The 26,580-nt window shown below is 38.6% G+C and overlaps 1 protein-coding gene across 2 annotated transcripts in view; it reads right to left on the reverse strand.

Annotated features, from left to right (window-relative positions):
- DCX (doublecortin) overlaps window positions 1-26,580 on the reverse strand; it is a 364,207-nt gene that overhangs the window by 135,409 nt on the left and 202,218 nt on the right. The window contains exons 5-6 of one of the 2 annotated variants that reach the window (XM_082447683.1): window positions 16,968-18,485; window positions 15,803-15,899 (exon numbers count right to left, since the gene is read on the reverse strand). The exons of the other annotated variant lie outside the window; for it this stretch is intronic. Coding sequence (XP_082303809.1) covers window positions 15,803-15,867 — 65 coding nt within the window. The 5' untranslated portion in view covers window positions 15,868-15,899; window positions 16,968-18,485. The remainder of the gene's footprint in view (window positions 1-15,802; window positions 15,900-16,967; window positions 18,486-26,580) is intronic. 2 annotated transcript variants of the gene reach the window in all.

Below are 26,580 nucleotides of genomic sequence, written 5' to 3' on the forward strand. Positions count from 1 at the left end.
AATGAAAGGAAAGAACCTACAACCAAGATTACTCTACCCAGCAAGGATCACATTCAGATTCGATGGAGAAATCAAAAGCTTTACAGACAAGCAAAAGCTAAGAGAATTCAGCACCACCAAACCAGCTCTACAACAAATGCTAAAGGAAATTCTCTAAGTGGGAAACACAAGAGAAGAAAAGACCTACAAAAACAAACCCAAAACAATTAAGAAAATGGTCATAGGAACATACATATTGATAATTACCTTAAACGTGAATGGATTAAATGCTCCAACCAAAAGACACAGGCTTGCTGAATGGATACAAAAACAAGACCCATATATATGCTGTCTACAAGAGACCCACTTCAGACCTAGGGACACATACAGACTGAAAGTGAGGGGATGGAAAAAGATATTCCATGCAAATGGAAATCAAAAGAAAGCTGGAGTAGCTATACTCATATCAGATAAAATTGACTTTAAAATAAAGAATGTTACAAGAGACAAGGAAGGACACTACATAATGATCAAGGGATCAATCCAAGAAGAAGATATAACACTTATAAATATATATGCACCCAACATAGGAGCACCTCAATACATAAGGCAACTGCTAATAGCTATAAAAGAGGAAATCGACAGTAACACAATAATAGTGGGGGACTTTAACACCTCACTTACACCAATGGACAGATCATCCAAAATGGAAAATAAATAAGGAAACAGAAGCTTTAAATGACACAATAGACCAGATAGATTTAATTGATATTTATAGGACATTCCATCCAAAAACAGCAGATTACACTTTCTTCTCAAGTGTGCACAGAACATTCTCCAGGATAGATCACATCTTGGGTCATAAATCAAGCCTCAGTAAATTTAAGAAAATCGAAATCATATCAAGCATCTTTTCTGACCACAACGCTATGAGATTAGAAATCAATTACAGGGAAAAAAAACGTAAAAAACACAAACACATGGAGGCTAAACAATACGTTACTAAATAACCAAGAGATCACTGAAGAAATCAAAAAATACCTAGAGACAAATGACAATGAGAACACGACGACCCAAAACCTATGGGATGCAGCAAAAGCAGTTCTAAGAGGGAAGTTTATAGCTATACAAGCATACCTCAAGAAACAAGAAACATCTCAAGTAAACAATCTAACCTTACACCTAAAGGAACTAGAGAAAGAAGAACAAACAAAACCCAAAGTTAGCAGAAGGAAAGAAATCATAAAGATCAGAGTGGAAATAAATGAAATAGAAACAAAGAAAACAATAGCAAAGATCAATAAAACTAAAAGCTGGTTCCTTGAGAAGATAAACAAAATTGATAAGCCATTAGCCAGACTCATCAGGAAAAAGAGGGAGAGGACTCAAATCAATAAAATTAGAAATGAAAAAGGAGAAGTTACAACAGACACTGCAGAAATACAAAGCATCCTAAGAGACTACTACAAGCAACTCTATGCCAATAAAATGGACAACCTGGAAGAAATGGACAAATTCTGAGAAAGGTATAACCTTCCAAGACTGAACCAGGAAGAAACAGAAAATATGAACAGACCAATAACAAGGAATGAAATTGAAACTGTGATTAAAAATCTTCCAACAAACAAAAGTCCAGGACCAGATGGCTTCACAGGTGAATTCTATCAAACATTTAGAGAAGAGCTAACACCCATCCTTCTCAAACTCTTCCAAAAAATTGCAGAGGAAGGAACACTCCCAAACTCATTCTATGAGGCCACCATTACCCTGATACCAAAACCAGACAAAGATACTACAAAAAAAGAAAATTACAGACCAATATCACTGATGAATATAGATGCAAAAATCCTCAACAAAATACTGGCAAACAGAATCCAACAACACATTAAAAGCATCATACACCACGATCAAGTGGGATTTATCCCAGGAATGCAAGGATTCTGCAATATATGCAAATCAATCAATGTGATACACCATATTAACAAACTGAAGGAGAAAAACCATATGATCATCTCAGTAGATGCAGAAAAAGTTTTTGACAAAATTCAACACCCATTTATGATAAAAACTCTCCAGAAAGTGGGCATAGAAGGAACTTTCCTCAACATAATAAAGGCCATATTTGACAAACCCACAGCAAACATCATTCTCAATGGTGAAAAACTGGAAGCATTTCCTCTAAGATCAGGAACGAGACAAGGATGTCCACTCTCACCACTATTATTCAACATAGTTTTGGTAGTCCTAGCCATGGCAATCAGAGAAGAAAAAGAAATAAAAGGAATACAAATTGGAAAAGAAGAAGTAAAACTGTCACTGTTTGCAGATGACATGATACTATACATAGAGGATCCTAAAAATGCCACCAGAGAACTAGAGCTAATCAATGAATTTGGTAAAGTTGCAGGATACAAAATTAATGCACAGAAATCTCTTGCATTCCTATACACCAATGATGAAAAATCTGAAAGAGAAATTATGGAAACACTCCCATTTACCATTGCAACAAAAAGAATAAAATATCTAGGAATAAACCTACCTAGGGAGACAAAAGACCTGTATGCAGAAAACTATAAGACACTGATGAAAGAAATTAAAGATGATAGCAACAGGTGGAGAGATATACCATGTTCTTGGAATGGAAGAATCAATATTGTGAAAATGACTATACTAGCCAAAGCAATCTACAGATTCAGTGCAATCCCTATCAAATTACCAATGGCATTTTTTACGGAACTAGAACAAATCATCTTAAAATTTGTATGGAGACACAAAAGACCCCGAATAGCCAAAGCAGTCTTGAGGGAAAAAAACGGAGCTGGAGGAATCAGACTCCCTGACTTCAGACTATACTACAAAGCTACAGTCATCAAGACAATATGGTACTGGCACCAAAACAGAAACATAGATCAGTGGAACAGGATAGAAAGCCCAGAGATAAACCCACGCACCTATGGTCAACTAATCTATGACAAAGGAGGCAAAGATATACAATGGAGAAAAGACAGTCTCTTCAATAAGTGGTGCTGGGAAAACTGGACAGCTACATGTAAAAGAATGAAATTAGAACACTCCCTAACACCATACACAAAAATAAACTCAAAATGGATTCGAGACCTAAATGTAAGACCAGACACTATAAAACTCTTAGTGGAAAACATAGGAAGAACACTCTTTGACATCAATCACAGCAAGATCTTTTTTGATCCACCTCCTAGAGTAATGGAAATAAAAACAAAAATAAATAAATGGGACCTAATGAAACTTCAAAGCTTTTGCACAGCAAAGGAAACCATAAATAAGACGAAAAGTCAACCCTCAGAATGGGAGAAAATATTTGCAAACGAATCAACGGACAAAGGATTAATCTCCAAAATATATAAACAGCTCATTCAGCTCAATATTAAAGAAACAAACACCCCAATCCAAAAATGGGCAGAAGACCTAAATAGACATTTCTCCAAAGAAGACATACAGATGGTCAAGAAGCACATGAAAAGCTGCTCAACATCACTAATTATTAGAGAAATGCAAATCAAAACTACAATGAGGTATCACCTCACACCAGTTAGAATGGGCATCGTCAGAAAATCTACAAACAAGAAATGCTGGAGAGGGTTTGGAGAAAAGGGAACCCTCTTGCACTGTTGGTGGGAATGTAAATTGATACAGCCACTATGGAGAACAGTATGGAGGTTCCTTAAAAAACTAAAAATAGATTTACCACATGATCCAGCAATCCCACTACTGGGCGTATACCCAGAGAAAAGCATAATTCAAAAAGACACATGTACCCCAATATTCATTGCAGCACTATTTACAATAGCCAGGTCATGGAAGCAACCTAAATGCCCATCGACAGACAAATGGATAAAGAAGATGTGGTACATATATACAATGGAATATTACTCAGCCATAAAAAGGAACGAAACTGAGTCATTTGCTGAGACGTGGATAGATCTAGAGACTGTCATACAGAGTGAAGTAAGTCAGAAAGAGAAAAACAAATATCGTATATTAACGCATGTATGTGGAACCTAGAAAAATGGTACAGATGAGCCGGTTTGCAGGGCAGAAGCTGAGACACAGATGTAGAGAACAGACATATGGACACGAAGGGCAGAACTGCAGTGGGGTGGGGATGGTGGTGTGCTGAATTGGGCGATTGGGATTGACATGTGTACACTGATGTGTATAAAATTGATGACTAACAAGAACCTGCAGTATAAAAAAAACCAAACAAACAAAACAACTAATACTAAACTTTCATTGGGTTATTTGTATGGAAGGAAATATGTTAATATAAATGTTTCAGACATTACATGAAATTTCTAAAAATCTTATATGTTCTGGTATAATGTTATAAGTCATAATTCTAGTTATTACTTTAAAATGTATATCTCAGAAAGAAAAAAAAAAGATTAACTATGAGTTGAACCTGGATGATGGATACAGAAGAGTTCATTATACTGCTATTTTTGTTTATATTTTATTGTTTTTTATAATAAAATGTTTTTAAAAATTAAAAAAAATATATCAGAACACTGGTTACTTCTGAAGGGCATTGAGGGCAGGGAATGACTGGGAAGGGGCATAAGGGAGATTTCTGATGATCCTATTCTGTATCTGGACAGAAGTTTGGATTACACACTTGTATATATATGTCAAAACTCAGCCAATGTACCACAAGATTCATACTTTCTGTTGTATGTAAATTTTACATTAAAAGAAAAAAAGAACCTTAGAAAATTATTGAACTCTAGCTAATGACATGCATACTGAAGTGTTTAGGGAGAAGTGTACCAAAGTCTTCAACTTACTTTGGCTTCAAAACGATAAATGCAACAGATCAATGAATGTATAAATAGGGTGGCTAGATGGGAAAGTATGTTATAAAGCAAGTTCGACAAAATGTAAGTTGTAGAATCTATATGATGAGTATACAAGTGTTCACTGAAAAATTCTTTCAGCTTTTCTGCGTCTTTGAAAGTTTCATAATAAAATGCTGGAAAAAATTTAACTGGTATCTTCCCCTCCCCCCTCCAAAAAAACAAAAGCAACAAGAAAGAATCCAAGAATCCAACCCAGCAGCGCTCATTTAAAACTGAAACACACCACATGCTTTTCGCCTTAAGTAACAAAAAGGTGAAATAAGAAATTAACCAAGGGCAAAACTTGGTGTCTTTCAAATGAATTTCAGAGCTTTGATTTATTGTTTACAAAGGCGGTAGGCACTAGTTCCTCAGAAGACATGAATCAGCATTTGTAGAAGATAAAAGGGAGCCAGGTGCCTATTTCTGTATTCATTTGTAAAGCTGTGTGGGCGAGTGTTAAAAAGAAAAAAGAACAGAGAATAACAAGCGCAACCATAGCCCGGGGGCCTTTCTCTCATTCCCTAGGTTATGTACTGTGTATTTTATCAGGGATGTAGCAAAGGGCCTCATGCTCCCTCTCTGAATCTTCCAAATTCTATCCCTGTCCTTTTCTCTAGATTGAAACCTGAAATCTATTCACAGATCGTAGCCTTAAGATAAGGCTTTGATCCCACCCAGGTGCTGGAAAGACTAGCGTAAACGCAAGATCTTAAAGGCAGATACAGGGATGTGCTGTGGTGGGGTGAACGAGAGTCTAGTAGCGAGGCTGCTTAAATAACCCGGGAGTCTTGCGGGAAGGGCTAGAAGAAGAGGGAGGAAGGAAAAACCACTTTGATGATCCCCACACATCTGCACAGATAACCCAAATAAATACACAAATAATGCAGTTCATATTAGACAAATTCAAAAGTTGTTTAAAGCCCAAAGGAAAAATAAATCCAGCAATAATACAATCACCCAGAGCTAGTATATTTCCATCCAGAATTTTTTTTTATGCATTCTGAGTTTTTAAAATTTATTTTTTATTTTGAGATAATTGTAGATTCATATGCAGTAGTAAGAAAAAATACTAAGAGGTCGCATGTAACAATTACCCACTTTTTCCCCAAAGCTAACATCTTGCAAAACTATAGTACAATATCAGCACCAGGATATTAAGCATTGATACAGTCAGGATACAGAACAGTTCCATCACTGCAAAAATCCCTCATGGTGCTCATTTATAACCTCATTCACTTCCCTCATATATCCACCTACTCAACCTCTGTCAATCATTAATCTGTTCTCTATTTCTACAATTTTGTTATTTCAGGAATGTTATATAAATAAAGCATATAGTATGTAACCTTTGGGATTGGCTTTTTTTTTTGCTTAGCATAATTATCTGGCGATTCATCCAGGTTGTGTGTTTCAATAGTCTTTGTATCTAAAGTGAGTCTCTTGTAGAAGTATATAGTTGGATCATGGTTTTTTTTTAATCCATTCTGACAATTTAATCTTTTAATTGTAGAGTTTAATCCCGTCACGTTTGAAGTATTTGCTGATAAGGAAAGGCTTCTGCCATTTTGCTTTGTCTTCTATATACCATACCTTTTGTTCCTCGTTGCTTCCTTTACTGCCTTTTTGTGATTCATTTTTTTTTTCTAGTGTACTGTTTTGATCCCTTTCTTGTTTGTTTTAATGTATATTTTAAAGTTGTTTCTTTAGTGGTTACCTTGGGGATTACAATCATCATCTTAACTTTATAACAATCAGGTTTGAATTAATAACAACTTAGTTTCAATAGTATAAAAAACTACTCCTTTACAGTTCCATGCTTTCTTTATGTTGTTATTGTTACATCTTATATCTTTACTCTTTGTATGCCCAGTAATATAGATTTATAATTATTGTATTAGATACTTACCTTTTAAATCATACAGAGGAAAAAATAGGAGTTTCAAATGAAAAAATAGGACTTTCAAAGAAAAACAATGCAATACTATTGGCTTTTATATTTACCTATGTAGCTACCTTTATCCTTGAATAAATTCCATAGTTTATGGTGTATAATTTCTTTTATATTGATATATTGCTGAGTTCTATTTCTTAACATTTCAAGGATTTTTCCATCTATGTTCATGAGGAATATTGGTCTGTAGCTTTCTTTCTTCCTTTCCTTTCCTTCCTTCCTTCCTCCCTCCCTCCCTTCCTTCCCTCTTTATTTACTGCTATAACTTTCCCTCTCAGCACTGCTTTAGCTATTTTCTGCAAATTTTGATATGTTGTCTTTTCATTTTTACTCATTTCTATATATTTTTTTTCTTTTTGTCCCATGGATTGTTTAGAATTATGTTGTTTACTTTCCAAGTATTTGTTGCTTTTCCTATTATCTTTATGTTATTAATTTCTAGTTTGATTCCTTTGTGGTCAGAGAACACACTTTGTATGATTTCTTCTCTTTTTCTCTGGCTGTTTTCAAGGATTTTTCTTTCTCTAGTTTTCATTAGTTTAATTATGATGTATCTTGGCATAGATTACTTTGGGTTTGTCCTGTTTGGAGTTCACTTCTTGAATCAGTAAGTTTATGTTCCTTGCTAAATTTAGGAAGGTTTGAGCCATTATTTTTTAAAGTAATTTTCCAGCCTTGATCTCCTTCTCCTCTGCTTCTGGGACTCTGAAGCAAATGTAAGACCTTTTGTTATAGTCCCACATGCCCCTGAGGCTCTTTTTTTCAGTCTTTTTTCTCTTTGTTGTTCAGATGGTAATTTTTATTGTGCTATTTCCTAGTTCACTGAATCATTCCTCTATCCACTACATTCTGCTGTTGAGCCAATCCAATGGAGCTTTTTATTTCAGTTACTGTATTTTTCGATTCCAAAATATCCATTTGGTTCTTCTTTATATCTTCTATTTATTTGCTGAGATTTTCTGTTTCTTGGCTGAGGCTTTCCTTTTTTAAAATTATTTGATTCAACAAAACTACAATGAGGTATCACCTCACACTGGTCAGAATGGCCATCATCAAAAAATCTACAAACAATAAATGCTGGAGAGGGTGTGCGGAAAAGGGAACCCTCATACACTGTTGGTGGAAATGTAAATTGATACAGCCACTATGGAAAACAGTACGGAGTTTCCTTAAAAAACTAAAAATAGAGCTACCATATGACCCAACAATCCCACTACTGGGCATATACCCAGAGAAAACCATAATTCAAAAAGACACATGCACCCCAATGTTCATAGCAGCACTATTTACAATAGCCAGGTCATGGAAGCAACCTAAATGCCCATCAACAGAGGAATGGATGAAGAAGATGTGGTACGTATATACGATGAAATATTACTCAGCCATAAAAAGGAATGAAATTGGGTCATTTGTAGAGACGTGGATGGACCTAGAGAGTGTCATACAGAGTGAAGTAAGTCAGAAAGAGAAAAGCAAATATCGTATAATAACGCATATATGTGGAATCTAGATAAATGGTATAGACGATCTTATTTGCAAAGCAGAAATAGAGATGGAGACTGGGATTGACACATATACATTATACCATGTATAAAATAGACAACTGATGGGAACATACTGTATAGCACAGGGAACTCTACCTAATGCACTGTGGTGACCTAAATGGGAGGGAAGTCCAAAAGGGAGGGGATATCTGTGTGTGTATGGCTGACTCATTTTGTTGTGCAGTGGAGGCTAACACAACATTGTCAAGCAATTATACTCCAATAAAAATTAATAAAATAAAATTGTTTGATTTGAGAGTGTTCATAATTATGTTTTGGAGTGATTCTATAACAGCTGCTTTAAAATCTTTGTCAAAGAATCCTAACATCTCTATCTTCTCAGTGTTGGTATCTATTGATTGTCTTTTTTCACTCAGTTTGACATATTCCTGGTTCTTGTCACGATGAGCGATTTTCAACTGAAACCTGGACATTTTCCTATTATGTTCTGAGTCTCTGGATCTTATTTAAACCTTCTGTTTAAGTTGACTTTATTTGACACCATTCCAGTGGGGGAAGGAGAGAATGCCACCTCATTAGTGGATATAGAAATCCAAGTTTCCCACTTGGCCTCTGTTGACATCCAAGTTAGGGAAGCACTCCTCATTTTTGCTGTGTGGGGCTGGGAGTTCTTGTTCTCCATGCAGCTTCAATTGACATAATGTTAGGCATGGTTTCATTACTCTCCACTAGGCCTCCTCTGACACCACCCCAGTAGAGAATGTGAGGGATACCTTGCTACTGCTTGTGGGCACGGAAGTCCAGGTCCTCCAGGTGGTCTTCTCTGATACCACAGTGGAAGGAGGGCTCATTACTGCCTGGTGGGAATGAAAGTCTGAGCTCTCTACTTTGACCTATTCTGTAGGGGATGTTCATTACAGCTTTGCAAGGTGAAAGTCTGTACTCCCTACTTGGCCTTTGCTAGTGGGAATGGGGACGAAGTCATGGTTTTTTCAGTGGTGTTTGACTGGAGTAGAACAATTATTTTATGAATGTTTTCTATCTTGTTAAGCTGTTCCTTTCCTGTTCCTTTGTCTAGAGAGAGCAAGCTTTTGTTGGGCTTTTTTTTTTTCTATATGCATTGGTGTTTCTGGGTTGCTGGCTTCTTCAGCTTCAAGTCTGAGAAATATGAGATAAAAAGAAAACTCAGGGAATTCACCAGTGTATCGCTCTTCAGGTCCTGAGGTGCCTAACCAGTCTGCATTCTTTTTTCAAACTTTTAGAATTTTGCATGCTTGTTTTATATACAATGCCCAGGGTTTTTAACAGTATTTAGTGGGATTAATGGGAAAAAATATGTCTACTCCATCCTTCTGGACCTGATTCGTGTTTACATTGCCCTAGACTCTTTCAGTCCTCCAGTGTGACAGCCACTGTTATTTCACACAAGGACCACAGGACTGAAGAAGTAATAGATCATAATCAAGAATATCCTTGATTGTAAACCAAGGAAGGAACGAAACACAGCTTGATCTATCTGCATCTGTGTGTTTTTATAGACAGAACCAATCCAAGAGTAGTCACTCTCATCATCACTGCCCTCAAATTGATCAAGCTCTGTGGGGATGGGACACAGAATGAATTTTTTTAGAAGGAACAGGGAAGAATCAAGATGGATACAAAGACAGGAAAAGAGCAGTGACATTTAGGTGGTAATGCCAAAGGTAGCCCCTTTCAATAAGGAGAATTTACTTTTTCTCAATCTTTTTACAGAGTACAGCACAGACAAGTCCCCTGATAGGCGCTGTCCCTTCCACTCAGATTGCTGCTCCTAAGACTAATTATAAGCTATTCTGGAACTTACACTGGTCCAGGGCGTAGTCCAGAGCAAGCAGATACAGAAAGATTGTGAGCATAGGCCTATGGTAAATCCAGCACTAATCCAAGGAGGTTTCATTGGTCCAGGAGCTGTCTGAGTTGTCAGGGATGGGCATACCATAGAAGATTACACCTAAGCTAAATCTTTAAAGATGAATGGGAGTTTTCTGGATAAAAGGGTGAAAGGAGGCAGGTCCTAACTGGCTGCATGAGAATCCTCTGAGAACCTTGCTTTCTTAGTCTGCTTGGGTTGCCATAACAAAATACCACAGACTGGGTGGTTTAAATAACAGAACTTTGTTTTTTCACAATTCTGGAGGCTGGTAGCCCAAGATCAACATGATAGGTTTCTGATGAGAACTGTCTTCCTGGCTTGTAAATGGGTGCCTTCTTGCTGTGGGCTCACATGACCTTTCCTTAGTGCATGCATGCAGAAAGAGATATCTCTTTTTTCCTCTTCTTATAAAGCCACCAATCCTATTGGATTAGAATCACTCTCTTATGATTTTATGACTTCTATTAACCTCAATTTCCTTCTAAAAGCTCTATCTCCAAATACAGTCACATTAGGGGTTAGGGTATTATTGTATGAATGTTGAGGGGACACAACTTAGTCCGTAGCACTTGCTAAAAATGAGAATTGTGAAGCCAGCTGGACCCCCCTCCCCCAGAGATTCTGCTTTGATAGTCTATGTTTAGACCCCATAAATCTGTGTTTTGAACAAAAACACCATGTTATTTTAATGGAAGGCTAGGGTTAGGAAGAGAGTGGAAGATGTCAACAAAATAAAGGAATAGAGGATACTACAGAGGGATGGCATGAACTTTAGAGATATTGAAAATTAATAGGGTGTTTTGGTCACCGATTCCAAAGTGTGTGTGGGGCGGAATGGTTCTCCCACATCACCAAGCAATTCTTGGACACCAGCAGGATGCCCTACAACTCAACTCAATTCTGACCTATCTACCCAGAGACATCATCAGATCCCATAGGTTAAGGGTTCAGTCTTGTAAGACTGTCCCCATCCCCCTCTTCAGATGCCAACAGCAAGTCCAGGTTGTCACCTGTGCTTTTTTTTTTAAACTTTTAATTTTATATTGGAGTCTAGTTGATTAACAATGTTGTGATAATTTCAGGTGTACAGCAACATGATTCAGTTATACATATACATGTATCTATTCTTTTTCAAATTCTTCTCCCATTTAGGTTGTTACATAATATTGAGCAGAGTTCCCTGTTCTATACAGTAGGTCCTTGTTGGTTATCCATTGTAAATATAGCAGCGTGTACATGTCAGTCCCAAACTCCCTAACTATCCCTTCACCCCAGTCACCTGTACTTTTGACCAACCAGCTCTAGATCAGAGGTCTCAACGACCTCCTCCTTAGGTTCAATGAATTTGCTAAAGCAGCTCACAGAACTCAGAGAAACATTTTACTTACTGGATCACCAGTTTATTATAAAAGGATATAGCTCAGGAATATCCAGATAAAAGAGATGCATAGTGCAAGGTATGGGGAAAGAGCACAGAGTTTCTGTGCTCTCTCCAAGTGCACCACTTCCTCAAATCTCTACATGCTCACCAACCCAGATGCTCTCCGAACTGCATCATTTTGGACTTTTATGGAGGCTTTATTACATAGTCATGATTGATTTAACCATTGGCCACTGGTGACTGATTTAATCTCCAGCCCCTCTCCCCTCCCTAGAGGTCAGGAGAGTGGGGCTGAAAGTCCCAACCCTCTAATCTCTTTCTCCTGGCAACCAGCCCCATCCTTAGGTGGGGTCTAAAAGTCACCCCATTAACATAATAAAAGACACCTTTATCATTTTCCTCACTTAGGAGCTCTGTGCCAGAAGCAGGGATGAAGACCAAATATATATTTCTTATTATAAACCAAAAGTAGCACTATATAGTTGAGAAGTCAAAACTGATACGTGAGATAATGGGTGTCTGTTACAAGAATTCCATTAAGTGTTAGCTTGGCTGATACAAGCACTGGTGGTGGCAGGAGGAAGGGAGGATTCAGTGAGTCAACACAAGGAGGTGATAATGAGTGTAGTGTTATTCCTGGGGACCGGGGCCTGTCTGCCTGAACAGAAGATCTTCACATAGGAGCAGGGAGAGACAGTCAGTGGATTCGGGTGGAGCCAGATATAGAGTAGACTAGGAAAATCAGAGAGAAGTATTTGTACTTGAGGTGGTAAGTTGATGGGTCACCACTTGTTGAAGGGACCACATGAAAGAAAAGCCAAGGTGCAGCCATGTTGGGTTTTCGCCCTCACTCCTCTAATAAGCTGGTTGGCAGCTGCGACTCTCCAGGCATGGTGGGTGAAATATGGTGAAGTAGAGAGACATGTCTATGTGAGGGTCGATAACTAGAGAAGTAGTGGGGATAGGAGTCTGAAACAAGACTGATGACAACCTAAGAGCTCCAGGATTAAGGACTCAGATTTAGAAAAATAATCTTTCTAGAGGAAAAGGGTAGTGATGCAAAGATACAAGAAATAGTAAGATGAGGTCTATTTTATATATAATGATCCACCCAAAACCAGAAACTTTGGGGAAGCTATTGATGTCTGATTTCATATCTCATGTTCCCCAAAATGCTTAGCACACAGCCTCATGCACTGATGATGTTCAACAAATTTGAGCATAAATAAAAAGATTTGTTTTTATTTAGCTTGCTGGTTTGTACAGTCTTAAAGCTCCTAGAGTAGGATGACTGAATAAAATAAGTCCATCATGAAAATGGTTATTGAGCATCTACTATGTGCAAAACACTGCTATTGAGCTAGTCAGAAACAAATCTTTGTTCAGGGCTGATGCAAGACCTTAACCAAAATAGCTGTTAGATGTCTAATACTGTGTACCTCTAGGATAGGCTACATAACTTCATCTTCCTAGAAAGATTAATAACACCTATGATTTCAACTTTCTTGGACAAATACAATCAAGAGAGGCAGTATTGCATAATGGTTAAGAGCACAGACTCTTGGGTCAGGCTGCCTGTGTTTAAACCTTTGCTATGTCAATTACTTATAGTTTGACTTTGGTCAAGTTACTTACCTTCTCTATGCCTACTTTTACTCAATTATAAAATATGATAATACATAGTATCTACCACCCAGGACGTTGTAATTCACAAATTAATGTAGGTAAAATGTTTCACTAGTTCCAGGCACACTGTATGCTTTTGTTAAAAAGTTACCATTATTATTGTTACTTAGCCCTTCTGAAACAATTGGTTATTTATTGATATTGCTTATTTATACATTAGTTGCACTTAGTCCCTGAGCAACAGTCTTATTGACTATAAACATATTGTTCTTATAGCTTTATGATAACTGCTACTGTCCCTGTTGCTCAGTTAAGAGAAACACTGAGAGATTGCTATTTGCAGGCTTTGGGGTCGGATTGCCTTGGTTCCAATCTAAGTTCTGCTTTATACTAGCAGTGCGAGCCGAAACGAGGTATTTCAGCTCAACTGAGCCTTCGGTTTTCTCACCTATGACTCAAGGATAATATTATACACCTCATAGGGCTGTTGTGAGGCCTAAACTGGATGAGTGTGAAGTGGCCAGTGGCTGGCACAGAGTAAGTGATCAACAACAGCTAAGTGGCATACACTGTAGCTCTTGGGAGGGAGAGAAGTCAGGGACTGAAGCTCCCTCCTCCCACACAGAGTAAGAGCTCTGGTGTGGATCAAGAGTAACATGGAGTTCTGGAGTCCACAGAGCCACACAATTAGACCACCCTGCTAGGGTGGAGTATAGAAAATATAAATAGAACTGGCTTAAGGCAAACAAACCCTTGCTTTCTTTTGGCTCTCTTGGAGCCCTTCTATTCTGCATAGCTTGCTCTTTTTATTCTTTCTGATCCCAGAGGGCTGGTGCAATAAGGCACCATTCCCTAGCTCTTGGAAATTTGAGCAGGACCAGGGTGTGGAGACAGAGAGTAGGTGGCTTAGCCCATCTAGGTCTTATAAAAAAGAGAGGGGTGGGCTTCCCTGGTGGTGCAGTGGTTGAGAATCTGCCTGCCAATGCAGGGGACACGGGTTCGAGCCCTGGTCCGGGAAGATCCCACATGCCACGGAGCAACTAGGCCCGTGAGCCACAACTACTGAGCCTGCGCGTCTGGAGCCTGTGCTCCCCAACAAGAGAGGCCGCGACAGTGAGAGGCCCGTGCACCACGATGAAGAGTGGCCCCCACTTGCTGCAACTAGAGAAAGCCCTCACACAGAAACGAAGACCCAACACAGCCATAAATAAAAAATAAATAAATTAATTTAAAAAAAAAAGAGAGGGGTGATGAGAGAGAGAGGGAATGGCAGAACACTTTTCTCTATGGCCTCATTTACTTCCTCCTTTTAGGCCAGGTTCTACGATCCAGTGATGGAGGATATGGTGTGGGCCATGGAGAGAAGGACCAAAGAACATCTTCAGCATGCTGCTTAGCCTGCCCTCTTGTATGAGCCCCATGCAGGATGGGAAAAGGAAGTCCTTGGCAGCATACATGGTCCAATTCAGGACTGAATAAAGAGTGTTCCCTCGGTGATATCTATCTCCTGAGTACTGTAGAGGTTTTCTAAAATGGCCACAAATTCATTGAAACTCCTCCCATCCCTCTCCTTGAGTCAAGGTGGCCCTGTAACTGCTTCAACCAATACAATACAGCAGAAGTGACACTATATTACTTCTGACGTTAGGTCATTAAAAAGCCATGCAGCTTTTACCTGGTTCTTTTAGGATAATCTCTCTGAGGGAAGTCAATTGCCCCTTAAGAAGTTAAATAACCTTGAGATTGCCGTGCTGGAGAAGCCACATGTAGGCACCACAGGCAACAATCTCTGTTTATCCAGTCTTCCAGCCATTCCCACCAACGCACCAGACATGGAAGTAAAGCTATCCCATCCATCACCTAAGCACCTTGAGTGCCCTCAGCTGACACCACAAGGAGCAAGGCTCCCAGCGAAGCTCTGCCCCAATTCCCGAACCACAGAATCCGTGAGCATAATAAAATTGTTGCTGTGCCACTAAGCTTAGAATGGTTTATTATGCAGCAACTGTTACTGAAACAAGTACTTAGTTAGGGTCAGCAGATGGTTAGTTGAGGTTTGAGGGACCCAAGACACCCCCCCCAAATCTCTCTCTTCCTATAGAATATGACCCTGGCTTTGTGGTGATGCTTCTCTTCTACCTCATTTTAGCTCATTTTAAAAAATAAGGCCATGGCCAAACACTAAGTGGTGATAGAAGCAACTTGACCTGGTCCAAGAGATGGGCAAGCAGAAAAAGAAAAATAAATACTGGGGGTAAAATTAGTATTTCCTAGGTAATTTTGTGAGAAGGAAGTGCCAGGTCGACCGGGATCAACTTCTGAATCTGTCCCTAGCTCTCTTTATCCTGAGAATTTACCTCTGCCTGCTCTGGCTCTAGGGGGACAGCCACAAATGTTGATTCCTCCCACCATCAGCACAGCTGCCCTCTCCTGCTGCTTCATGTGGACTCATTCTGAAAAACTAGGAATGGTGATAATCATGACCATCCCATTTCAGAATCCTTGGAAGGGCCAGTGAGGTTGGTGCAAACCAAAAGGAGGAGTTGGAAATGGCCAAGGTAGCCAATGTCTTACCGCTTGGGTTTTTGATTGTAAACTTTGCTGATCTGAAGGAAGTCGAGGTGTTTTCGAAGAAGCATCCAAGATCAGGTGTCCACTGTTAATTAGAATCCTAGAATTTAGAGGCATAAAGACCCTCAAAGGTCTTCTAGTTCAATTCCCTCATTGTACCCATGAGAAAACTGAAGCTCTGAAAGGGGAAGTGATTTGGATAAATGTTTTAAACCAGTAAGTGGCAGAAGCAGAAAGAAAAATCTGGTTTTCCAAGTCCTAATCCAGAGTTATTCTCACCATACTCTACATCAGTGCCTCACAAACTTTCATGTGCACACAAATCACTTGGGGATCTTGTTTAACTTGAGATATGCCATGAGGGTATGAGATTCTTCATTTGTAACAAGCTCTCAGTTGATGCCAATGCCGCTGGTCCTTGGACCACACCTTGAATAGCAAGTCTATTGGGCATAATTAGTGGGAGAAGCCAAGAAATCCTTTTTCTTGAAGTGTAAGCATCACAATCAATGTTCTGTCATTTGTGTCTTTTACTCCATGACTATTTTTCATTTGCCATCTCCTTATATTCCCCACTCCTTTTGAACATTTTGCCACTTGCCTTGGTATTAGCACCAGGAGATGATGAAATAAACATGTACAAGAGAAAAGATAAGAAGAAATGTGATGGCATGGCTAAGTTCATTTTGCTTCTCCTTAGTGGCTTTCTGCAAAAGGTTTATTGAAGGTAGAGGTAGAAATTGGCTCCAAAACAAGTTTGGGGGTTATTTCTGGATTTCCTGTCCCCTGTATTCATGGAAAATCCAGAGCATGCAGTATGAATATATAATAGTGTGCCCAGTTTTCTTGTGTGGTTTGTGGAAACTGGTCACATTGCTTTACAGCTGTACCACATATATTTAAAGGCTATAGCTATGCAATGGGGTTTCTGTCCAAATGATTCAGAAAATTGCTTCAATCCTTTACTTTGTCAGTAGAGTTTTGGCTGGTACTTATGGAAGAAGTAGACAAAGAACAGAAACTTATGCCTTCTATTTATGCTAGCGACGACCTTCATCTTAAGCAAGATTATTTCCCTTCCCAAATTTAGAAAATATATGCTCCCATTGAAGCTGGTTCTAAGTCTTTTCAGCTCTGTGACCCCTGTGATCTTAAACAGTTCACCTACCTCTCTGGAACTCAGTTCCCTCATTTTACAAATGAGGGATGGGACTACTTCTAAAGTTCCAACATTCCAATTACTGTCTTCAGGTGTGGATAGTGGTCACTGACGAGCAAGACAATGATTAAGGCCATGAAAACATCGGCTTCAACCTTGTCCTCCAGGTTCTCTTACTTCCTAACTTCCTAGAAAAGAGACACACACATTAGAAAGATTTTCAGCCACAAGAATTGAAACAATGCCTTTTCTGTTTATACCTTAGTTACCCAGAAAAATAAATAAGCCAGAACACGTCTCTCAGACATCCAAAAAAACAAAAAAACAAAAGAGGAGTTCTGGTAACCTGAGGCTTCCCGGCTTCCCTCTGATGAGCTTTTCTGCTTGTGTCCTTTAAGCTTGTTGGTGACAATAAGCAGGACTAAGGGTGGGAGTGGGAGCCGCTGGAGTCTGGACTCAGTGGGCCGCAGGGCGGGCTGACAATCATGTTTTCTTAAGAGGTGTCAGGAATGCTCTTGGTCGTACATGAAATGCCGGGAAATGTTTAGCAGTTCTTTCAAAGGAGATTCATATTCAAATGCTTTTGCCACCAGTTTAGAAAGAGAACAGAGAAGGAAATGTCAAGCTACTCCCTTACCTTGTAACTTAGACCTTGCGGAGTCCCCTTGGTGAAGCAGTTCTGTGACTGCCTAGCGCACACAAGCGCTCAATGTTTCAAGAACTGACTTGAATGCTTCTGGCCTCAGAAGAAATTAAAAGGCAATATTATATTATAAAATACGGATTAGCCCAAATGGAACTGCATCATATCTCTATAGGTCCTCACTTCCCTATAGGTCCTCACCCTGGAGTTAGACACTACCTGGTTTATTTGTGTTTCTCTGGTGGTTCTTTGTCTTTGTTTTTGTTTTTTGTATCTGGCTTCTGTAATAAATCAGAAAGACATTCTAAGGTGCCACATTATTTCACTGGGATCTAATTTTACAGAGAGCAGGGTTTCTCAGCCTCGGCATCTTTGACATTTGGGGCTTGGTCATTCTCTGCTGTGGGGACTGTCCTGTGCATTGCAGGATGTTTAGCGGCACCCCTGGCCTCCACCCACTAGATGCCAGTAGCACCTTCCTCCCAGTGTGACAACCAAAAATGTCTCCAGACACGGCCAAGTGTTCCCTGGGGGACAAATCCACCCCTCCTCGTTTCAGTCCATCTGGCCCCTGTACAAGAAGTCCACCTTTCAATGAGAGGTTATCAAGGAAGATTTCTGTGCATAACTTGGCATCTGCTAATGGTCTTCCTCCTCTGCTTGTTGATGTCTTCATCCATCAAGGAGCCTCTCCAAAGAACCAGGTTAGATGGACAGAAATCTTTCATCTTAGCTTGACACTTTCATCTGCCACACGGGCTCTCCCCTGCAAGTCCTTTGCAACAATGACAAATAAACCTTGACACAGAGCTGAGGTCTGGTCTGTTCAAGAAAACCATTGCATCTGATTTTGAGTTTTTGGTTCTGAGAGGCATTGGTGGCTCCTGTGTTTCAAACAGGGGTAAGAGACAGGAAGGAAGGAAGGAAGGGAGGGAGGGAAGAAGGGAGGGAAGAAGGGAGGGAGGGAGGGAAAATAAAGAACCAAAGAGAGAGAGAAAAAACAAAACAAAACAGAGAGGGTGTCTGGTCTATCCTTCACATCTAAGGAAGAAGAAACCTAAGCCAGCTCAGGCAGACTTGGCCATATGTTTTAAAATACTCACATAAGGAAATTTCACACTGCAGCCTGTCAATACTGCCGATTCTAGTCATGAATTTTCCATTCCATTTGAGACTTCTGTTTACTGGAGTTATAAAAGGAGAGGCACTTCTAGATAAACATCTTATTCCAGAGCATGGTAGGAAGGAACCAGAGCTGAAACTATGCATTTTCAGTGTGGCAAAGCAAGCTGATAGCTCAGAAACCTGGGTTTTCAGCCTAGGTCTTTTTCTAATCAGCAGTGTGATCTTGGACAAATCATCTTTCTATGGCCTTGTTTCTTTCATCTGGAAAATTACAGAAAGTTGGACTGTAAAATCTCTAAGTTCTCTTCTTCTAAGACAATACACCAAAAATTTGGTTCTTAAAATTTGCTGAAGAGCACCTTGGAATTTGATTTCCAAGCAACTAATGCCGCCATCTTGTGGCCAAAAGAAAGGTTTCTTTTTGTTATAAAGATAACTTTCTCTTTCAGATAGGGCACAAATGATGATTTGCCTTCACTCAGTACATTTTCTATCTATCATCTGTCTATCTATCTATCTATCTATCATCTATCTATCTGCCTACCTATCTACCCATCCATCCATTCTATTTTTTATTTTCTTTGAAAGTATAACATTCACAAGGGTGAATAAATAAGTTTTGACAAACTGAGATCATGAAAGAGAACATTGCCAGATCCCAGAAGCTCCCTTGTGTCCCTTTTCAGTCACTACCCCCCACCCTACACACACATACACATAGACATAATGAATTTCACAAATGTAATGTCAAGCAGAAGGAACCAGATGCATAAGTTACTACCTGCTCTCCTTCCAAGGGTTACCACTATCCTGATTACTAACAGCATACATTAGTTTTGCTTGATTTTGTACTTTATATAAATTGAATTATGCACTATGTACTCTTTTGCATCTGGCTCCCTTTGCTTAACATTATGCTCATGAAATTCATCCATATTGTTGCGCGTAGCTGTAGATCGTTCTCATTGCTGTATAGTAGTCCTCAAGAACCTTTTAAAAAATTATTCTGTAATCAAATTAAATTTTTTTTTTTAGTAAAAATGTAATTACGGGCATGGTAGAAAATTTTTTTTAAGTTACTCGTAACTCTCCACCTAAAGGCAACCATCATTAATATTTCGGTGTATTTCATTCCAGTATTGTTTCTATACATATTTTTCAACATATTTAATATAATTGTATATAGGATCATATTTTTTTATTACATTAATACTATAATGTAAACACTTCACTATGCTGTTAAAAGTCTTCATGGATATCATTTTTAATAAATAACATTCTCTTACTGTTAGACATTTGGGATGTTTTATTTGTTTATCTTGTTTTGCTTTGTTTTTTGTTTGTTTTGTTTTTTACTATTAACAAACACAATGAACATCCTTGACCACAAAATGTTTTCTGTTCTTCAGGGGAGTTGCCTTGTAATGAAATATCAGAAGTAGGATTATTTGGTCAAAGCTTTTAGCAATAGGAGACCGTTCCAGTTTGTGCCTAGAATGCAGTGATAAGAGACTGGGGAAGGAACTGGCTCATACTGAGCACCGAGTAGTACCTAACCCAGATATTGTGCTAGTGCTTTGCTGACGTTCTCTCATTTAGTTCTCCCAAGAACTCTAAGAGGTACCTATAGTCTGTATTTTGGAGAGAGAAAAATCAAGGCTCAAATAGGTAAAGTAACTTGTTGAAAGGCACACAATGAGTAAAGCGGCAGAAGCAAGATTTGGACTCATGTCTGTCTCCTACAAAGCTTGTGATCTTCAAACTCTACCACACTGCCTCCCAGAGTGCAATTTCAATAATGCAATTGAAATGCATCCTCTTTTTCCAGTTATCTTCTCCACAGGCCTGTCACAATTCCTAATAACCTGCACATGTTCTCTGGACAGGGGAAAATTACACACATTTCAGCCTTCACACTGAACCAAGGTATCAGAGTGGCTATGGTCTTCTAGCCGGCCTAAGAGATAGAGATTAGGCACCAAGAGAGCATGAGCAATGTTTCTCACCTATGTTCATACTTCTTAAATTTCCTCTAGAGGGAAATGGGAGTTTCCTTGTTTGTTTCCTCTCTATTAAAGTATCTGAGTGTTCTCTCTTCTTTGCCCCGCCCCTGTGACTTTTCTCCAACTTGAATATTGTCTTGTCATAGCCAGCTGTTGCACTACTGAAGTTCTTCTGTCCCTCCGCTCTGCAAATGCTAAGGCCTCACTGCTGGATTTCTGGATGCCCTTCTTGCTCATTCCTAGCTACTTTCTAGTTTCCCTATTCCTCCCTCCTCTTCACCTCCTGCCAAGTCCATCTTCTTTATTTCTCCCCATCTCTTCTTATTCTCTGCTGCTGCTGCTACTACTACTACCACCACCAATAGAATCTTAGTTGATCTCCCAGGTTACTTGCAGCCACTTTGGGAAACAGAGAGGAGAGTCCTGAGAGAATGAGGAGGGAAAGAACACAAAGATTTGTGCTTGGGGCCACGAGCAGCCAAAGCTTCAACCCAACCCATGGGTTGCATGTTAGATAAGTGTCAGGCAGCTGGAGAGCTTTATAAGCATTCGAAATGCCTGCCATGAAGACAAGTGTCAGCCTTCTTCACTCTCATTTAGGGCCGAGGTCTGAGGGAGATGTCAATATGTCCTGCCTTGTTCTGAATTGCCCAAAAAGCAAGGCCTTCTCAGAATGCTGTACTTCCTGCTCCTTCAACCTGACACCAAAATAAAACTCCCTGCAATGCCCTCATCCTAATGCTAAAGTCTACACGAAGTCTGGGGGACTGACGGACACAAGGCTGATGGATGTCAAAATCTTATTGGTTTCAAATCTGGTGCAGGAGCAATTGGATATCCATATGCAGAAGTAAATGAACTTCAACCCTTATCTCACACCATAAACGAACATTAACTCAAAATGGATCATAGACCTAAATGTAGGAGCTAAAATTATAAAAGTCTTAGAAGAAAACATAGGAATAAATCTTCATTACCTTGAGTTAGGCAATGGTTTTGTAGATATGATAAAAGCATAAGTGACAAAAGAAAATGAAAAATTGGACTTAATCAAAATTTAAAACCTTTATATGCCAACAAATTAGATAACCTAGATAAAATGGACAAATTCTTAGAATCAAATTACCAAACTGACTCAAGAATAAATGGAAAATCTGTACAGATCTATAACAATTAGAAAGATTGAATCAGTAATTTTTTTAAAATGTCTCAACAAAGAAAAGGACTAGATGGCTTCACTGGTGAATTCTACCAAACAGTTAAAATAGAATGAACACCAATCCTTCTCAAACTCTTCCAAAAAATAGAAGAAGTGGGAACACTTCCGAATTCATTCTTTGAGGACAGTTTTCCCCTGATATCCAAGCCAGGCAAAGGCATCACAAGAGAACTACACACAAATATGCCATATGAATATAGATTCAAGCATTCTCAACAAAATACTTGCAAACCAAATCTATCTGCATATTAAAAGGACCAGAATAAGTGAGATTTATTCCAGGAATGCAAGGGTGGTTTACATAAGAAAACTAGTCAATGTAATACATCTCATTAACAGAAGAGAGAAATAAAATCACATGATTTTAATTAAGGCAGAAAAAGTAATTGATGGAATCCAACCACCTTCTCTTGATAAAAACTTTCAACACAATAAGAATAGAAGGGAACTTCCTTAGCATGATAATGACCATTTATGAAAAACCCACAGTAAGGACCATACTCAGTGATGAAAGACTGAAAATATTTCCCTATGTTCAGAAACAATACAAGGATAGCTGCTTTCACTACTGCTATTTAAAATGTTGAATATACTAAAAGTTTTAGTCGGATCAATTAGGCAATAAAAGGCATCCAAATTGGAAAGAAAAAAGTAAAAGTATCTCTATTGCAGATGACATTAATATATATTATGTTTTATATATCTATAACATTCAAAAGAATACACACACACACACACACATACACACACAACCTACTAGAGGCAATAAACATATTCACCAAAGATACAGGGTATAAAAACAGCAAACAAAAAATTAGTCGAGTTTCTACACACCAGCAATGAAAAATCTAAAAAGGAAGCTAGGAAAAACAAGTCTATTTACAATAACATCCAAAAGAATAAAATACTTAGGAACAAATTTAACCAAGGAGGTAAAAGACTTGTACACCAAAAACTACAAAACATTGCTGGAAGATATTGAAGAAGACCTGACAAAATGGAAAGATATCTCATTTGTATGGATTAGGAGACAATATTGTTAAGATGGCAATACTACCCAAAATAATCTACAGGTCCAATGGAATCTGTCAAAATTTCAATGGCCTTTTTTTTTTTTGTAGAAATGGAAAAGCAAATCTTCAAATTAATATGGAATTGCAAGGGGCTCCAAATAGCCAAAATAATCTTGAAAAAGAAGAACAAAGTTGGAGGACACACATTCCCCAATTTATTAAGCCATCTAAAGGAATGAAGGACTGATACATGCTACAACGTGGAAGAACCTCGAACACGTTATAGAAAGTGAAAAGAAGCCAGACACAAAAGGTCACATATTGCATGATTCCATTTATATGAAATAGAACAGGTAAATCCATAGAGACAGAACATAGATTGCTGGTTGCCAGTGGCGAGGGGGGATGAGGAATGGAGAACAACTGCTTAATAGGTACAGGGGTTATTTTGGGGGTGGTAATGAAAATGTTTTGGAACTAGATAAAGGTGGTGGTTGCACATTTTAAATGCACTAAATGTCATTGAACTATGTTCACTTTAAAATGGTTAATTTTATGTTATGTGACTTTCGCCTCAATAAAAAAATTTAAACTTTTGTGTTTCAAAAGATACCATTAAGTAAGTGAAAAGACAACCCACAATATGGGAAAAAATATTTTCAAACCAGGCAAACATCCAGAGTAATCAACTTTTACAACACAACAATTAAAAGACAGATAATACAATTAAAAACACAATGGCCAAAGGATTTGAAAAGATATTTCTCCAAAGAAGATATAAAAATGGCCAAGAAGCACATGAAAAGATGTTTCCCAGTAACATCACTAGCTAGGAGAGAAATACAAAACTACACTGAGATACCAATTTATACGACTAGGATGGCTAGAATTTTAAAAAACCATGGAAAATACCTAATGTTGGCAAGGATGAGGAGAAATTTGAACACTCATACGTTGCTGGTATAAATTAAAAATGGTGCAGCCTCTTTGAAAAACAGTTTGGTAGTTCCTCAAAAAGTTAAACAGAGTTATCACATGACCCAGCAATCCCACTCCTAGGTATATACCCAAGATAAATGAAAATACATGTTCACCAAAACAATGTGTACATGAATGTTTCTAGCGGCGTTATTCATAGTAGCCAAAAAGTGGAAACAACCCAAATGTCTATCAACTGATGAATAGATTTACAAATTGTGGTATATCCATAAATAGAATATTATTCACCTTTTAAGAGATAGTTAAAGTCTGTAAAACCTTTCCTGATTCTTCCCCACTCTGACTCCAGGGTTCATTGAGCACTCCCTTCTCCATGCTCCCTTAGTATCCCATACATGTATCTATAATGCTTTGTCATACTTCTTTAGAAGTGAAACCATCTACCACCACACAGTTTGTGGTCTACATCACTTGCCTTTACTATTCTACTGCCTTCATCAGCATAACTTTACTATTCCAGGAAATTCTTGCCTGGAAAGGTGAAAGTTGCAAATAAACTTTATTGTACATCCCAGGAACTTACCGAGAAAATCATCAACTCCTCAACAGAAATCATCAACCAACAGTTTACACCCCAAAACTCTTTGAACCCGTCTCCTCAAAATCTTCACCTGCTAGGTCCACCAACCTTAAACTATTGCATTGTGATCCTTACCTAATCATAACCAAGTCCCCTCCCCATTGAAAGACCCACATTAAACAAGACTTCATAATCTCATAAATATCCTGACTTCACCCTCACCATTTATAGATGCTACTAAAGTCTCTGCTGAGCTAGTGCTCCCCCTTACATGGAGAGAATAAACTCAGCTTTGTCTCATCAATGGGTTGTTTTGTTGATATTTTGAAGGAACCAGAATTCCACATTTGTTTACATATTTATCTCTCTCTACTAGATTTTGAATTCCCTGAGACCACAGACTATGTTTGCTTCTCTTTTAATGCTCCACATCTAGTATACTTCCTGCAATATTGTAAGGATTTAAGCAAGAATTGTAACGAATGAATGAAAGGTAAGCAAAACTGTAGACTGCTAAAACACTTGGGAGGCTATTGAAATAACACACGGTAAAAAGATGAAGGCTTAAACGAAGGCAGTCCAAACACAGAAGAGGGTTGAAATACCTTTAGAAGGTAGAATTAATGAAACTACATAACATATTTTATGTGGTAGGTAAAGGAGAGGACAGAATGAAAAACTGACTTTGAGGTTTCTGTCTTGGGTGACTGGGTAGATGCCACCAATAATTCTTTCGATGTTGCTAATGAATTTAGGAGGAAGAAAAAGTGTTGGGGCAAAATAATAAAGTCTATTTGGGCATTCAATTCAAACTCTATGGTGTTTTTGTACTTCTATATTGCCATTCTGACTAAAGAGCCCTGAACTTGGAGTCTAGAAGCCTGGGTTCTGGTTCTGGTTTGACTAATTGTAGCCACTTCACCATTATGTCATTGGTTTGCTCTCTTCTTTAAAATGAAACTAGCTGATCTTCATGTATCATTCCCACTATAAGAGTCTTGGATAGAATGATGATTTACACCATGTCTCTTGTATGGTCTGAAGTAAAGATATACAAGAGAACAGCAGAGGGCATCATTATATAAAAGGTACACAGAACAAAAAAAGCAGTCTGAAGAATGGATCAGCGTTTTCAGGCGGTAATGGATCTTTGTAAGCAACCTTATATTTGTATAATATTTTACAAAATTAACAAAATAAGTTCACATATGGGTTTTTAAATATGTGATTTGTCCTCACCATAATCATGTGATCTGCACTGGAAATAGATTATCCTATTTTATGGATAAAGAAACAAGCTTTGAGAGGCTAGTAAGTTTTCCTGGCCCATAAATCTAGTAAAAAGCAAAGAGGGAACTAAAGTCAGATCTTTCAACTCCTCTGTTTCAATTCACTGGCTTGATAGTTGACCCAAAGACCAGAAAGAGGGTTGGAATGGTTTAGTTAAAACTAAAGATGTTAATCCTCTCCTCTGTGTGGTGAATGATTTATATACTACACATAGGTGTACTAAAAATACGGCTTCTTTATTACTGTAACTGGTCTAATCTTGTTCAGGAGCTCCCACCCCGGTGGAATATAGGTGGTATAGAAGAAAGTTTACATATCCTCTTAGAAACTGGAAGATGGATAGCCAATGCTCAGTGCCATCCCTCTCTGCTTGTCTCTGCTGGTGTTTGCTGCAGGATGGCTGGTCTGATCTGGTTTCTGGCCTGGTATGTATGGCATGCAAGTGGTTCCATTTACCTTTTTGACATGAAATAGCATCCACTGCTACTGCCTTATTACACCATTGCCTCTAGACATTAAGGTCCCTACCTTCAGTAGCCTTGTCCAACTTCCAGGCCTCTGTTGGTTCAGTGGTCCTATCAGTATCTCCATGATCCTTCACTGAGGCACATGATAGGTGGGTCAGTTTGGGTCTTTCAAAGAGCAGATGCCAAGGTGGGTTTAGATGTATAAGATATTTATTGGTGGAAATGCCTATGAGGGCTAAAAAGGAGGGAGCAGGAGTAATCAGGGAGAGTCTTGAGACCTTAATGCAGGTTTTACCTTTGTAGAAAGAGAGAGGGAAAGGAGGCTTGGGTAGAATGACTCTCA

This window comes from Balaenoptera physalus, assembly GCF_965194825.1.
Source record: "Balaenoptera physalus genome assembly, chromosome: X".
Lineage (NCBI taxonomy): Eukaryota > Metazoa > Chordata > Mammalia > Artiodactyla > Balaenopteridae > Balaenoptera > Balaenoptera physalus.